The following is a 17,216-nucleotide window of genomic DNA, read 5'->3' on the forward strand; positions in this document are numbered from 1 at the left end:
AAAAAGAAATTAAAAAAAACTGTCAATTTTGGCTACGTTGAGGCTAGATTTCAGAGTCCAGCCAATAACTACCTGGATCACCGGCCCGGTCCGTTCATTAATTGTTAAATCGGGAGAAAGTTGAAAGAGTGCCAATACTTATGGACTAAAAGTCACATCCCAATGATTGATATGACTTGGGTTGACTGCTTAAATGCGTTGTGCACATGTCTTGCAACTAAATAAATCATAATCGTTAGATGTCGAATCGATGTCGAATCAACCTCGGATCATCGAGTTTACCACACGTTTTGCCAATCGCGAGCAATCTTCAAGCCTCTGACAACGACCATCGGCCATTTTTAAGGCTGGTCTCCGTACATGAAGCCCTAATATTTTTCCCTCTTGACCGACACTGACACTGTGCCATAGACCATAATGGAAGTATTCAAGAATTAAGCATGATATACCGGTAACTCATTAGGATAAGCCACTCAAGCCTCCACTCCTGGCTATACTAAACCCGGCGGGAAAAATTGGAAAGGCTGTCAAAAGATAAGTGCCGAATACGTTGTCAGTTTTGACTTGGTCCCTTTCTTGGTTGATGCAAATATGAGGACTATGTTTTTAATGGGACAAGTCCAATTGGAAATCATGGTTTAATGATCGAAAGCCAGTCTTTAAAGGTTATGAGTTGACTTTACGTTGTGGCTCAAACATTAGGTGTCCGGTGCAAACTATCTGCCTCCACTTTTGATGACATTCACTGATCTTATTCTTCATTTATGGACAAATATGTTTTAAGATCAATAAATTTGTTATTTGTTTTCCCGCCCGATCCGCCACCTACCTAAGTTAATCCACTAAGCTTCATGTGTGTGCGTGGTGCGAGGCCAAATGAACAACGCATAAATGTGTGGGTTTTGTTGATTGTGATGGAGGACTTTTCTATTTCCTCGTTTCCGGACTCGGCGATGGTCTCTCGAGTTGGTCTCGAGAGCGGTTTGAGTCTTGGAGGAGCTATTCATCAAGTCGTGGATGGGTTTCTTAAGTTTGTTCTCGTGAGGTACACTCTGATTGGTGGGGTTTGAAGGTATGGGCGGGGCTTGCGTTCGACGACGCCACTTTCCCCAATCCCTTTGGCTCTTTGGGCACTCGTTCGTCCTTCCGTCTTTCCGTCCGTCCGTGCGTCCGTCCTCTCCTGGTTCTAAGGCTCTCGGCCCTCCTCGCCTCTCCTCGTGCCGTCTCTCTTGACTTCGTTGTGCGTGGAGTGGACGGAGCCGAGAGAATTAAGTAACGGACGAGGGAGACGAGAGCAGCCAAAGAGGAGGAGGAGGAGGAGGAGGAGGAGGAGGAGGAGAAGATGAGGGCTGCCACCTAGAACCCTGGATGACTTGAGTAGTGCCCACTTCAGATCAACATTCTTCACAAGTGCTTTTCATTTGCCCACAACCGACATTTTCCATACTTTTCATAAGGTAAGAGGCTCCTTTAATTTCATTCATTGACGTGTCATCAAACGGGATTAGCCCGTTGATTCCTCGTGGAAACAAACGGGGTTTGGTCTCCATGAACAGAGGTAGCTGCTTAGGCTCACACAATCATGGGGCCCAACAATCAAGACAATACCAAAGAATGAAAGGGTAAGCTTAGCCACAATATATTTGCACTTTCACGATTTGCATGGCTCCATCCTTGGCACAAAAGCACCAAAAATTGGGATAGGGGTTCACTGGGATCCAATCTGGGAAACCAAACAAAGCTCATTCACAGTTATTCAATTCTGCCACAACCAGGCAATTTTAATCGACAATGGATGAACAAAAATACTGAATTGAACTTAACGTACAAACTTCATAGAGGGAATGGTTACAAATGTGTTCAGAAAACTCGTTCAACGACAAAATCTGAACAGAGAAGCATATGATTTTCATCCGAAAAAGCCGTTTAATGCCACTCGAAGCCAATTTTCTTATCAACCCGATGCCAAAATGTTTTCGGTCAATCTGAATTAAAAAAGATAATCATTCAGATATTACCAATTGATGGGGTCTCAGAGTTTGGAACCAAAGCGAATAGTTTTAGAATGTGTTTTGTTTTCCTTATTAATGAATTGTTATTCAAAAGAAAAACGTGCCATGCATCTCATTGGTGAGTTTAAAATGCCTTTTGGTCCCAAATTCAATGATTCTGCACTAGAAGTCGTTTTAAATTGGAAAAATATCCTGTACATTGCAATGATGTTCATTTTTCTTCTCAGCCACGATAATAGCACAGAATTGCAACCATTTCCATTTGTGGTATCACTTTTTAAAGCACTCTCCTTTTACTATGGTAAACACATAGTTGATTGTTAAATTTGTTGATCTAAGGTATCTTAATTTGATTTTCCAGACTAATAACCATGTTCATTAAGTGTTTTAGACTTATTTTTATTGTAGGCAAGTGCCATTTTCAAGTATTACGAAGAGCATTGAATTAGTATTTGTATTTCCTACTTTTAACTCTTATGTTCTTTGACTCGCCTTCTTTTTTGAAAGACTAATTCGGAACCGATTTTTTCTGCCAATTTGATTCGATACGAATCTAAAAAGTGGCTGATTCCGATTCTAATCCGAGTCCGAAAAGTGATGCTCAATCTGATCTCAATTCGAATTCGAGCAGATACGGGTCTGATGCACAAATTTAGTACATATGATACGGACAAAGGCTATAATCGTCGTAGAAATTACAGTTAGCTAGTTATTGCTTCAGATGATAGATAAAAGATAGTTAAGTAGCGGCATGCAGCTTGTTAAGGGTCTGTTATACTTTAACAATCATGATAGTACGCTGATTAATTTCTTCGCACATTCATGTCCTCCGACACGAACACGGTCCTCTTTTTTAGACAAAATATATTGAAACATTTTCATTTACCAACGTCTCCAAATATGGATTTATCTACTAGCGCAAAATCTGCACGGAGCAGCCCAAAAAACTGGTCAGGGGCTTCATTGTTTGCACTGACAATATGTCAGAAATGTATTTCGATTAGCGATATGAAAAGGCAAAGCATAAGGCTAATAAGACCAACGTTCTTAATTTTGATGCAAGGTACATTTTTGTCCCTATGAACACGATATTTCTGTTGAAGGCAGCTATAGGTGAAGTGGTGAGAACATGCAGGCGTTTCATTTTCATAGAATTGAACTTCTCAGCGGGACATCAAATCAAGTGTCCAAATGCTTTACAACGTAAACCAACAACGCATGAAATAACGTCAAAAAAAACATTACATTGATGAACAACTACTTTTATCTCCATGTCAATTTTCTTTTTCTGTTTGAATATAAATTTCTGCAAAACCCTATCACTTGCATATCAATTCCTTCGTTTAACAAAAGCAACAAAAAAGTGCTACTGGCCTTTTTACTTCATGCATATAACTTTTTTAAAAAGCGAACCATTGTGGCCAAACCAAGGGACATATTTTCACTTAAGAATAAATTTCCGTCAAATCATTGACTTGCCATAGGTATTCTGGCCACATTGAAATAACTCCAAAATCCGCTTAAATAAGATATGTAAATACAAAATTGGTAGTTGGTAGGAATGGTCAGGATTCCGGTTGTCTGGCAAAGGTCCTAAGCCAATTTAATTCCTGGGTTGCTGCGAGTAACATGGCCTTGAATGGAATGAAATTCCGCTCAATGACCTTTGGGTCAACGCCATTAGACACTCCACTATTAGATGATGACGGTAAGGACATTGAGCAGGTCTCATCCATGAAGGATTTAGGTGTAGTCCTCCAGGATAATGGAAAGTTCGAATGAGATATTCAGTTGAAAGTTGATAAGGCTTTTCAAACATGTGGTTGGATATATCGCACGTTTAAGTCCAGAGATAGTGTCACGATGCTAACTCTGTACAAGTCGATTGTTCAGCCGCATCTTGAATATGCCTCTCCCATTTGGGCTCCAATTAGTTCAGCAGGTTTGCAAAAGCTCGAGCTGGTCCAAAGATGTTTTACCAGGAACATTGAAGATATGAGAGAGCTCTCGTATTGGAGAGGTTAGAAAGGTTGGGATTGTACAGTATTCAGAGAAGGTACGAAAGGTATCTGATTTTGTACGTTTTCAAAAGCATTCATGAGCTTTGTCCCAACCCAGGATTTAGGGTCAATTCTAGTGACCGTAGAGGCTTAACGTGCGTTTTGAGAGCACCTTCAAGCCCTCGAGAATCCAGGCTAGTTAAACAATGAAGTCCAACTCTCTTCTTTCTCGGGCTCCTTCATTGTTCAATTTGCTGCCCTCAAATATTCGTAGGGTTTATGTAGGGGTTGATCCAGTAGCAAAATTTAAGTCAGACTTGGACAAGTTTTTGACTAAAATTCCGGATCAACTTATATTCAAGGATTAGCCAGATCAGCCAACTCCAATTCGTTGGTCGATCAAATAATATATATAAATAAAAGTCAAGTAAAATAAATAATCTTCTCGTCTTGAACTGCTGGGATTCCAATCCGGTAGCGGTAAGGAAGTCCGCAAAAAAAAAAAGAAAAAAAAAAAAATGGTATTTAATCCCTCTGTTTTGTAGATACCATTCGTATAGTCCCGTTAAGTCCAAGGAAATGGAACTATGCTCCATGGATAAAAATTTCGACGGTTTTATTCAAAAGTAAAAGAGAGTTTTATTCAATGAAATTCAACCGACATTAACAAAATGGTCTCTGTGGTAGTAAACACTTAACAAACATCAAGAACAAGATGCACTGCTTTCACAATTCAATAACTTCTTTGTAAAGGTAGTGAGTGAACTGATCATTCACGAAATTCAAAGAAGAGGAACATTGCACCGACCAAATAGTTCAAAAAGAGATTGCCTAAAACAAAAAATGGTTGGCTTACATTATATGTGTTGGAAATCATCATATAGGGGGTGTGGCGCTTTTTTTCGCATGAGATACTTAGGCCAAATGAGCAAGTTCAAATGGTTTCTAATTTGAGATGAAAAGGTCTCAAACAATTGCGATCGATTTTGAATCAATTTATTATCTTGTCATTAGAAGGTTATATCTGCTTTAGAATCAATCCTTATTTACGGCGATTGGTGATTTTTCGCCTTAAGAGCAAACAAATCCACCCGCTTTATGGTGCGTGGCATTGGTCGATTTTGAGTGAATAGTTGTTATATTCTTTGTTTCAAAGGAAGGAGACTTGGCCTAAAACTTCTGCCAAATTTTCATTTTTAATGCATTATAAAATATAAAGTAAATTTATTTGTCAATGTTCCTCTTCATGCATTATTGAGCTCCTCCACAGCCCACAAGCTTCAGGAGAGATGGCCAACTTAAAGCCAGAAACATTATAAACTTGTTCGACAACGTGCCTCGCAGAATTGAGAAAAAGGCGATGGCATTAACAACACTAGATCATAGTATTGTACTTGCAAATGTATTCTAAGAAATAAGTAATTGATTTATCAGGGTGTACTACCTCCCGAAAGATGCTAGATACCTAACGATTTGACAATATTGGTTCTGTTTTCATGCTTTAGAACTATTTTTTGTTAGCTTTGTTCTCTTTTTGGTGAGAGCTTCATACTTATTTTTTATTATTGGACTCATTGACTCACATGGAACGAACGAACGACCTTTGGTCCTTCTCTGAAACTCTGAAAGAGTGTTACACTAACCAATTACCATATTGCAGTAGAGCAATGGGATCAATCAAATTGATTAAAAAGTGATGCCACAACGAGTGAGAGATGTTTGGATAAATGATTAGTCACCTTAGGTCATTCAGAACATACAGTATTAGTGACATTGGTTTCCGAAATCTGAACCGAGTAAAAAACTGATGAAAAAAATTGTCTTGTACAAAGGTCTACCACAGTCTGTTTTTTTTTAGATCTTAACTCGCAGTTAGATGCTTGGACGCTATCGAGAATTAAAATGCTCTCACAAAAGTGGCTAGTACATAGATGCTCAATCTAAGTAACGTCCAAGCCTTAACTCCGAGGTAAGCCCGTTTTTACAAAAAGCCTCTGAGAAAACATAAGTAAAATCCAGTGTACCGTTCGCAATAGCAAGATTCATAGGTGTGGTAGTTCACAGACATCGAGTAATATAGACGGTGAATAAATTTCCCACCAATGGGTCAGCTTCGGATCAGCTCGGAGTTCCTATTTATAATCTATTCATAAAGGAAGAATCTTTTATAGTTGCAGTCAAAAATACATAACTTTGTTTGCCACTCCTGAGTTCTCTAAGCTGGATTTTGAGCCCAAATGGGCGGATATTTTGAGTCTTTGGCCCGAACTGTTGAACCTATATGTACGCAAGTTTTGGATAAGACGAGTGCTTTAGGTGATACGAAATTTTCGACAATGATTGTTAGTTCGAATCTGTAGACGTCCTGGGATAGGTAGGGTCTTTTTTCTCCTAAGATAAAACAATCAATTATCTCCCTTTTTTACATTTCTGTAATATTTCTCGAATAGTTCAACATCCGTCCATTGATTGACAGTTGTGGTTGAAATTTGTTTTTCGCAAATCTTTAAAGTTTGTATGCGCTATCTTTGTGAGGGAATTATGAGCATCACCTTTCTTAGAATTCAAAGCATAAAACATGAAAATGCAAACACATACTCGAGAGGAGCCAATTTCCTTTGAATTGAATACAAGCAACCATTAACTTTAATTGTCAATTTCATAAGTCGTGTCAAAAAGTTCGTGATTTGGTTCAACAGCTAGTCTTACCAAGTATTATCTCATTTTTAAGTCGGGATAAGCCAGAATTTAATGAGGTCATCCCTGAGGCAAGTTTCAGCCCGCCTCCATATTCTTAGCCGTTACATCGGACCTGAATTTTGTGTCTCACCTGCGGTGTTCAACGATACATTTTAATAATTCCGAATTTTATTTTCTGGTCCATTGTCTTTTTTTTGTATTTGGGGTGCTAGGGTCTGAGGGGTGAACCTCCCCCGGCTAGGGACTAGAGCATCTATACCCCCGCCAGCGAAGCTAGCCATCACATTATTCGTATAAAGTTCCGATAGGCAGCGTTGTAGTCCGTATCAGAGTGGCCCTCCTTCTGTGGGCGTGGTTAGCGTCTAAAAGTTTCCTTGATAAAGGTCGGGAGGGCGAATCGAACCCGGGACCTCTCTCAAGTAAGGAAACTGCGCTAACCACAACACCACGTCTGATGAATTTGAATTTGATGATGTGTCCGTGAATTTTGAAAATTAACAACTCATTGGGAAACGCGGTAATGTGGGATATACTGTACATACGAGTAGAACAGCGTTCTAATACTTGCAGAGCACCGGACAAAAAGAAGGCAGACATGGGCTCAATATCAACTTCATTTAGAGTTATCCACGCATGCTTACCCTTGCTGGAAATGCAAACATAGAGTCTAAAATGAAATTCCAATTGCCATTTGTCTATCTTGATTACAGAAGCAAAGCTCACCTGATGGACCTAGTAATACATAAATGATAGTAATAAAGTATTACCTATTGCCACTCTCAGTCATTTCAATGCCTAAAAGAGATACTAGAATCATTTACAAGATAAATAAAAGAATAACAGATGACTAGACTTGGTTCAGTACACTTGGAAAAAATGAAGAGCGCAATCTCAAATACACAGGTGGGCAAAGCTAAAGGTATATGATGAAAATCTTGGTAATTGCAGTAGAGTGGGTGGGTCAGATTGAACAGATCTTTTGTCAGCCCCGGTCGTTGGTGGCATTTGGGCGGGAGCCGGACAAAGGTGCGTGACCGCCAATACTCCGAAGGGATGTCGGGCCAAGGACAATAAGGTGTTAGCAAGTCCTTGACTGGGAAGGAAAACTTGTGTCCGGACATTACCTCCGGAAAGGTCAGGTTCCCAACACTGTTGGAAACTATACTTGCCAGCCTGATGGTGAGGGGCTCAGTTTCGCCTAGAAAATGCGTCCATGCATTGTTGGCATATTGGGGCACACACAGGTGTCGTTTGAGGAACTTGGTGAAGGTGGTATCGGCGGATTTGTGGGCGGATTGGGCGTAGTTGGGAAGCCAAAGGTGTAGGCTGTAAAGGAAAGTTGGTTTGATGTAGGTCCGGAAGAGTTGAAGAACTATTGGTAGAGGAAGATTCTTGATGGATAGTCTACATGTATCCGATCCTGGCCCTGGCCTTGGTTATTGCGGACTGGAGGTGATTGATGAAGGAGAGTTGGGTGGAGGAAGTGAAACCGACATAGTTGAAGTAATTGACGATTTCAATTGGACTATTGTTAATTTGGAAGGAGGTGGGAGGCAGACGACCTTTATGGAAAACCATGGCCTTCGTCTTGATGGTATTGACTTGAAGGCCGTTCTCTTGGCAATAACCGTGGAGTGCATTGATGGCATTTTGCAATTCCACGCCTGAATCAGCCAAGAGAACCAGGTCGTCTGCATATCTTGAAGATATTATACAGGAAAATGGTTGATGTTGGGGCCTTGTTGTTTGAGGGCTTTGGGCAGGTCGGATACATAAAGATTGAAAAGAATTGGCGATAGTGTATGCCCCTGCGGAAGGCCAATGTAAGTGAAGTAACAGGGGGATAGGTCCCTACCAGATCAAAACGAATGGAGCATCTGAGTCCCGCATAGATGTTGGACAGCAGGACACAGAGGGAACGCGGAACTCCCCACACTTGAAGTTTGAGGAATAACCGCGTTTGGTCCACCCTATCGAATGCTTTGGAGAAATCAACAAAGCATCCATACCATTCATACACTCTCCTCTTATTGCTGATGTAGTTATTGCAGTAGATTGGGTGGGCCTCTCTAGGTGGGCCTAGAGTGTCTAGGTGGGCCAAATTGAACAGATCCTTTGTCAACTCCCGTCGTTGATGGCATTTGGCCGGGAACCGAACAAAGGTGCGTGACCGCCAATGTTCCGAATGGTTGTTTAGCCGAGAACAGAAGGATTTTAGCAAGTCCTTGAACGGGAAGGACAACTTGAACCCGGACATCAAATGCCGCCATGCAGTATTAGCAATGCAAAGCAATTACCTTTTTTAGTGTTACTTCACAGATTGAATCAGAAATTCATGATAATTAGTGTCTGACATGGCGATTTTTAAAGACAGATGGGATTATCTTTTTTGATCTTTAATTCCTTGATGCCCTAATCAATTCAATTTGATAAATCACATAAAGTTTGTAGCCTCTGAAAAATAGCATGATCCAACCTTGAAGCTGTTGAGGAGTTTTTCATATTCATAAATTGATTGACGGAGTTTCAAGGCTGTGAAACGATTGTAAGAGACGCAGCTTGTCGTTAAAAGCAACTCTTCCGCCGAAAGGCGCAATTTTTTTTATTATTATTATTCCTTATTGCGACAAATTGTCATTGGACTATTGGTAGATTTACAGGCTTAAATGATGACATTTAATCCCTACTACGGTGTCTTCCCTATGGAAGTTTTAGGTTAGGTTACTGTTCGAGGCGTCGTGTCCATCCACATATTGTACCTTAAAAATAACAATAAAGAATAGATAGAAACATCGATAGAAAAATAATGGATTGAAATAAGGAACAGGTTATGGATAGAAAGAAATATGAGTATGAGAAATAGATTATGGATCAATTTTTAGAAAAATAGATATTTTGATAGATATTTATTGCTTGACCTTTTCAAAAACAATGACATTAATCATAATTTGGATACAATTGCAAGCAAGTTTCTTGGATTTTATTCTCGATTTTACTTGACTGCACTCAAGTTAAAATTGTAAGCTCGAGCCTTTTTTGTTTAATATAAGTTTGAAAAGATGGCGTTTTTGTACGGTAATGGAGCCGTTGGGATCAGAGTATGTAATTAAAACGAAGAAATGGATAGTTTGTTACAAATCGCGCTTTTACCCCAAACAAGCAACGATCAAATCAAAACATTGTTAGAATAATGAAGTCCATCTCTTTTGTTTCTCAGGCTCCATCATTTTTCAATTTGCTCCCCTCAAATATTCGTAGAGTATGTTGGTGTTCATCCAGGAGCATCTTTTGATTTACACTTGGACATTTTTTTAAACAAACTTGTCGATCATTCCTATGTTTAAAGGCTGGCCAGATCCGCCAACTCTAATTCGTGTGTGGATCAGATATGATATGAATATAAAGTTAAGTAAAACGAATACGTTTCCAATTGCAGGGAATTCCTGTCCCAATAGCGGTAAGGCAGTCCACAAAAAAGAGAAATAAGAGTCCAAATAAAACTATCACGGAATTTGTGCAACTTCTCAAAATATCAAAAATAGGGCTACTATTTTTTTTTAATATCAGGCCCAAATGTTTGTATTTTTTCAGAAACGTGAGAGCCTACCAGTGAAATATGACTTTGCAGATTTTCCTAATGCATTATACACGATAAGATGCATTGTCACAAGGACTTAAAAACACAGTACAAAGAATAAAGAATCTATCTAACGAAGCCGTCAGATTCAAATCACACATTTTCACGTTTGATTATTGAAAAATCGGTATAGCATTTGTAACAGATTGGTGGCTGTTTGGATAAGCCCATTGATATTCATGTCTGGCTCTTTCGCCGCTCCACTTTTCAAAAAAAAAAAAAATGTGTTCATCCAGATGGACAATTGATTATCATACAAAGAATAACTTTGGTATTTTGCTCTTTTCTCGAGGACAAGCTCTTACGATCCAGGTAGAAATTTGTCGTTCAGTATGCGGTCTCTAGCAAAGACAAAGTGTGTGTATGTGTGATGATAAGTTACAAAAGTTAAGGTGCATTTTTTTCTTTATATACGGACATATACGGACTTTCTTTTTGCTACCGGGAATGGAATTCCGAGCACTTCAAGAAGAGAAACCTAGTTGTTTTACTTACGCTTATATTTATATCATGTCTGATTCGCCAACGAATGGCATAAGTCGAGATCCCGTTCTTATGTATAACACTAGGGTGAGCTAGAGAGGAGATGTCCCAACAAAGCGAAAAGCTATATGACGTAGAACTGAAGTTGCGGGTTGAACAAAACACCTTGCACAGGCACCTAGCCATGCGTCCCTCACCTTCTCTCATATATTGGGGCCTCCTCTCCAAGACCGCTCGAACCTGATATTGATAGAGAGCTTCACATAAGCATTAATAACTGAAAGTAATTTGTTAACAATTCCTTCAGGTTGAATCTTAGGGGAAGACTTGTACATTTGGGAATTTGTAAGAACACAATTTCCAAATTAGTTACATTCTTGCGCACGTTGTAGCCTGTTTAATATCCAGGTTTTTTTTAAATTGGCAATCTAGCTTCTTGTAGCTCAGACTAAAACTGATGTTTAAGCAATACTGAAAATCGTATTGATCAAGTAATTTTGTAACAGCCATAGTTTTAAGCGCGATGATGTTCAAGCCTTCGGTTTTGGGAGCACCATTTTCCCGGTCCCAACATTCTGCCTTGGTTTTGTTCCCTATTTCACGCTTGAAAACGCCGCATCGCAATGAGTATGACGACTAAATAACGTCGGTTAGGATTTTGGATAGCTGATTGATGACCCTCTTTTGTCAGCGAGTTTTGTCCATTGAATATGTGATCAAACAATGATGATTTCGTTTCACGAATGAAGAGACGGAAAGGAAAGAGAAAGAGAAAGAGAGTGTCATGTGGTTGCTTTAACTTTTGTTTGCAGGCAAATGGACACCATTATGCAACGATCAAAGAGCTTCTCGGTCAGAGATATTTTAGACCTGCCAAAGAATTCAACGGCTCTCACAGATGCTTCTCAAACCGACCGAAATAATAGCTCCAAATGGCAACACATTCAGCAGAGTAAGTCGCCTAGTTCTGGACCAAGATTTGGCACGAGTCCTGTTTTTCATGGAGGTGTGTGTTTATCTCCTTTGTAGGACTATCTCCCAACCGATCCGAGATTCGCTACATGCCAGATCTGCTCTCCATTCACGGTCTCACTTACTCCAGGCGATCGCCATCTCCATCAGAAGAATCTCAAGGCGACATGTCCACCAAAGTGGGTGACGAGTCAGTGAAAGACTCCGGAGGAGAGGGGTCCTCCCGTAAGAAGAAACGCCGCGTCCTCTTTTCCAAGGCCCAAACTTTCGAGCTAGAGAGACGATTCCGACAACAAAGGTATCTCTCCGCTCCCGAGCGAGAACATTTGGCCAACTTACTTAATCTGACCCCGACCCAAATCAAGATCTGGTTTCAAAACCACCGCTACAAAACCAAGAAGGCCGTCTCCGAAAAAGGGGTGGAGTATCTATCCCATGGGATGAATCCCAGACGTGTCACAGTCCCAATCCTAGTCCGCGATGGCCACAGTACCTCGTTTTCGCCCGCAAATTGTGATCAAATGGCATTTCCCCTCCATAGGCTATCAGCTGTTTACGGAATAAACCCGCTCTACACGAGTGGGCTCTCCGGCCTACCGTGGTCAAGTTCTGTCATACCCTCAATGGCTGCGGCCGTAGCTGCCGCAGCTGCAGCAACCACCAGCACCACGACTATGGCTGCCATGCAACGGAGCACTAATAATCACAATGACGATACGCGAGAGGATCATATTTATTCATAATAGTGCATTACCACTGTCATCATAATTTTCAACATTCATGCCCTGAACTCTAGAGATTCCGCTAACCCAAAAATCCCTTTGTTACTACCTTAATGAGAAATGCCCTTCCCATTAGTACGTGGAGTAAAAATAACAATGATTACAATAATAAGAATCATCATCACAATAATCAGCATATGAGCTTAGAAATACATTTCTTCAACAAACTTGTGGAAAATCTGTTTGTCATGTTTTTGGGGCAGAGATCATGTCGACTCTTTGATGGAATCAATCCAAAGACGAACACCATTCATGGTTCCTGTGACACCTCCTTGTATGGGAAAGGAAAAACAAAATGGTCATGTCCATATATACATATGCATCGATGGGAAAGAGGAGCTTTCGGTAAAGAGGGGAGGATTGAAGATAAAATCGGTGCTTAATGATATGGAAGAGTGAAAGGTAGCCATAGCGTAAAGATAAAACAACTCACTCCTGGTCTCTTGCACGGCTTCTACCGAGTGGCTACAGCCTTTTTTGGACGTCCTAAGTATGAGCCATCGATGGATGATTCTGGAAACAACACGTCACAAATCAACCCATTTCTGCATCGGAAAAAATTCCTCGTGACTCGAGCGAGCGTCGAGCCCAATCCACTATGTACAACCATTCACTGACGGCTCAGCGAATGTTCGAGCTCTCTTGGTACTTAAATCCAGTTGATGGTCGTTCGGGCTAATCCCCAAATCTCCTCAGATTTTGAATAATACATGTAGTTTCTCGAACACAAGGGTAATGTTCGTGGTACATCCGACATCGTGTATGTACGTAGTTTCGGGTTTGGGTGTTTAGAACGCACGTGGCCAATTGGGTGGCATAAGAAGACGAAGAAAAAGAAAGAAAGAAAGAAAGATGACGGGGAAGAGGAGGAGGAGGAGGAGGGCTATTCGTATTAGTCGTGTGAAGGCCAGGTGTGAAAATGATTCCATTTTCCGTATGCTCAAATCAATTCCATAACGGGGGACACCTTCCATTCAAACCACAAACCCAGTGCTCCGCCTACTTCCATTTCCCTCGAAAAGGGATTTAACCGCATTGAGCAATACAACATCCACTACCACTACCACCACCACGACCTCCTCCACTTCCACCACCATTGCCACCAGCATCACCGTGCGGTGACAACGACATTGTCGCAATAGGGATCGAGGTGATGGTGTTGGTACCATCCATCCACTGGGCGAGTCGTGAAGGTGGTAGTGGTGGGGGTTCGCTCGGATGTGCGACTACCAATATGGCTACTGTGTACTTCTTCCATTGTGCCACCACCGAGTTGAGGCTAATTCTTTTCTCTCCGCATTGTATCATGTGTATGGACTACGTACAAAGTTTAGTGCGTGTAAGAGCGAGAACATTGACAACGTACGGTACACGGATGTATGTATGGCAACCAACCAGGCAACTAGCCAACAGCAGCATTAGAAGCAACCTAACAGACAGACGAGAGCCACAACCGAAGGAAGAGAGAGGTACTCCGCCTCCTTTTCCCAAAGTAATTTGCTTTTCCCATTAACCATAATGCCTCATGGTTCTCGCTTCCTCCTCACACTTTCATCCTGCACAACTCACTCGCTCACTCACTCACCACTCACTCACTCACTCGCTCATTCACCGACTCAATCGCTTCGTGCGGCCCTCAACCCACATTCGACATCTCCCGAACTCCCAGATTGAAACTTTGATGGGGTAGAATCAAGCGATGAGTGGAAATTTTCAATCACACTACCTCGTGACCGACCCTATTGGGAACCATTCACGAAGCAGACTGTGTTGAGAGGAAATGATTGGAGGGTTTGCTTTGTTTTTGTCCTTGTAATCAATAAACTATGATAACTTGTCGCTGGGAAATAATTTAAACGACTGTGATGTCCTGAGCATCCCTCGTGATTTCAATCAACCTTCCACATTCATCAATACCAACAATAGCTCCCTTCAATTGACCTACAGTAGGGTATGTATGCCTCCACCTCTCAGTATCAAATGTCATTCATATAACATTTCCAATGGCTAAACAGAATCCTAGCCACTACGTAGTGTTTATATCCAAGAGCTCAATCATTCAAAATAGCCTCTAATCATTATTTGACTCGTACTAGTGACCAATAACTACTAGACTTAGTTGAGAATTACATATCAAATTCTTTTCAACTCAGTCCTTACAACGATCCATGTGGAGCCACAAGATTAAGGCATTTTTTCCTATCCCTAACGTCGAATTAAATTTCGAGCTTAAATGGCAACTGAAAAGTAGACAATGTTGGTGCTTGACCAGAGTCAGATTCACAAAACATCGACCGATTTTCCTTTGAGCTGGCTGAAGCTAATATGATTCGTTCGCTACTTTACTGCGTTTGTAAGGCTGTTTTAGCATGTAACGTGCGATTTACAAAAGCGTTTATACTCGATTCCTCAGTTCACTGCAACATTTTTACACTTGATGAAAATGATATATGGAATGGTATATACCGGTAATAACAATATGGAGGACCACTTGATCCACGTTCGGTTGGAATTGGAGCGATGTTACTGGTTTGGAATCATTGTAAATGCAGAAAAGTGCGTCTGGGGCTCATCAATGGTTCAATTTGCTGGGTACTTTCTTCGAGCTGTATCTCAGTCAGCGAACCCCTGAAAATTTCGAGCAATCCAAGATTTCCCTGTCCCATCAAAAATAACCGAGTTGCGGAGCTTCACGGGTTTAATAAGCCACTTGGGAAGCTTTCCGCCAACCATTGCCAAAAACTCATCTCCAATGCAGGAGTCATAGAAATCCTCTTCGCCATTTCAGTGGACCCAAGACCACACCATTGCTGTTGAAAACGTCAAAACCTCTCTAATATCACCTCCAGTCTTGGCCCACTTCGACTCTTCTTTGGAAACACTCCTGTCCACAGACGCGTCAAGACATGGCCTTGGCTTCGTCTTGGTAGAACGATCCCCCACCCAATCAACACGCCTCTATCTATTTCAATGTGGCTCTCGTTTCTTGCAAGATGCCGAAGCGAGATACGCCATGATAGAACTAGAAACCTTGGCAATTGTGTGGACGGCAGTGAATGAATGCCGCTTATTCTTGGTCGGATACCCGTTTACAGTCGTGACCAACCACAAGCCGTTGGTTCCCATTTTCAATAGAAAATCTCTCCTGAACGTAGGAAACTTGAGGTTGCAAAACTATTTCTTGAAATTGGCGGCCTACTGGATTAAGGTCACTTGGCAAAAAGGCAAAGACCACATTCTCCATTCTCGTAGACTGCCTTTCATGATCGTCTGTTGACACCCCCAACATGGATGACAAATTAACGCACGAAAATTCAGCTAACCTGGCCATCGCTTCAGTTACTTCCGACCCACTCACTAGCCGTTTAGAAAATGTAGCCATACTTGATGCCAAGTACAAAAATCTAATCGATTCTGTATCATCCGGTGAAACTATTGCCCCCTTTTAAAAGTGTTTAGTCAAACCTCAGTATCGTGGGCAAACTCGTTTTTGTTGGAAACAGGGCAGTGGTACTCTCATCTGAGATTAAGACCGTTCTTCCTAACCTCCATTTGGGCCATCAGGGGATTACTGCCACAAAACGGCTGACCCGCTTGTCAGTGTTCTGGCCTGGAATTCATGCCTCGATTGAGGATATGATCAACAAATGTCCGGATTGCCAAGAAACGCGTCCGGCTCAAAGAAAAGAGGCCCAGCGGCGGATGATATCCCCGACCACACAATGCACAAACTCCACATCGATCTCTTTCAGATCGGCCGACACTTCTTTTTGGTTGCAGTAGATCGTTACTCTGGGTTTCCATTCATGTACGATTGGAACCAATGCCCATCTTCTCGTCAAATTACTAATGCTCTCTCCAGGCTCGTCTCGGGTTATGGTTCTCCAGTGGTGCTTTGATATGATAACGGCCCACAATTCTCCTCATCAACCTTTCAAGAGCTCATTCAAAACTAGGGAATCTTGTGAAAACCAAGCTCATCACACAATCCTCAATCAAACAGGCTAGCCGAACGCACTATCCGAACTCTAAAAGAAACCTTAACTCGTCTAAACTGTACATCCCTTGCCAGTGAAGTATTCATCACAGCTCTCCTCAATATTCGGAATACGCCACGACCGGATGAGGATCCCCAGCATTTCGAATGTTTGGCAGAATTTTGAGATAAAAAATTCCCACCCCTCGCCTCAACAGAACTGTTGATCTTAACCATGCTAATCTTGTTCGACAAACCGCTAGGAATCATCAACTCAAAACAAGATCCCAATCCCGTCGCTTCCTCTCAAATCTTGTCCAAGGCCAAAGAATACAAATTATGCACACATTATCGAAAAGATGGGAAAATGGAAGTCTGATCTTAGACCAGTATCGTGGTGGTAGATCATACTTCTTCAAAGGGAAAAACAATTCATAACAAATAGAAAGTTCATCAAACTTGACCTTTGAAAGAGTGCTTTTCCTTAATTGTCACATGAAAGGCCTGGACTTTGAAGGGGGAGATGATATATATTAGGCTCTTGCTCATACATGTTCTACTCTTTTGTGTTATGTTTTATGCTAATGTTGGTCAGTCGAGAAAACACGCTGCAACCAATAAGTCCAAGCCTCATCAAATAGGAATGCAAAAGTC

At 41.3% G+C, this 17,216-nt stretch overlaps 1 protein-coding gene across 2 annotated transcripts; it reads left to right on the plus strand.

The window, feature by feature from the left end:
* Positions 1–1,154: 1,154 nt before the first annotated feature.
* Positions 1,155–12,835, plus strand: LOC131890968 (homeobox protein Nkx-2.2a-like). Of its 2 annotated transcripts, XM_059240428.1 has the most exons (3): positions 1,155–1,457; positions 11,645–11,784; positions 11,862–12,835. In XM_059240428.1, exons 2-3 carry the CDS (start codon positions 11,649–11,651, stop codon positions 12,545–12,547), a joined length of 822 nt encoding a protein of 273 aa, XP_059096411.1. In that variant the 5' UTR covers positions 1,155–1,457; positions 11,645–11,648; the 3' UTR covers positions 12,548–12,835. The 2 variants fall into 2 exon arrangements, with proteins under 2 accessions (XP_059096411.1, XP_059096412.1); XM_059240429.1 differs by lacking the exon at positions 1,155–1,457 and having other exon boundaries at positions 11,034–11,784.
* Positions 12,836–17,216: the final 4,381 nt, after the last annotated feature.

This window comes from Tigriopus californicus, chromosome 11 (assembly GCF_007210705.1).
Source record: "Tigriopus californicus strain San Diego chromosome 11, Tcal_SD_v2.1, whole genome shotgun sequence".
In the NCBI taxonomy this organism is placed as follows: domain Eukaryota; kingdom Metazoa; phylum Arthropoda; class Copepoda; order Harpacticoida; family Harpacticidae; genus Tigriopus; species Tigriopus californicus.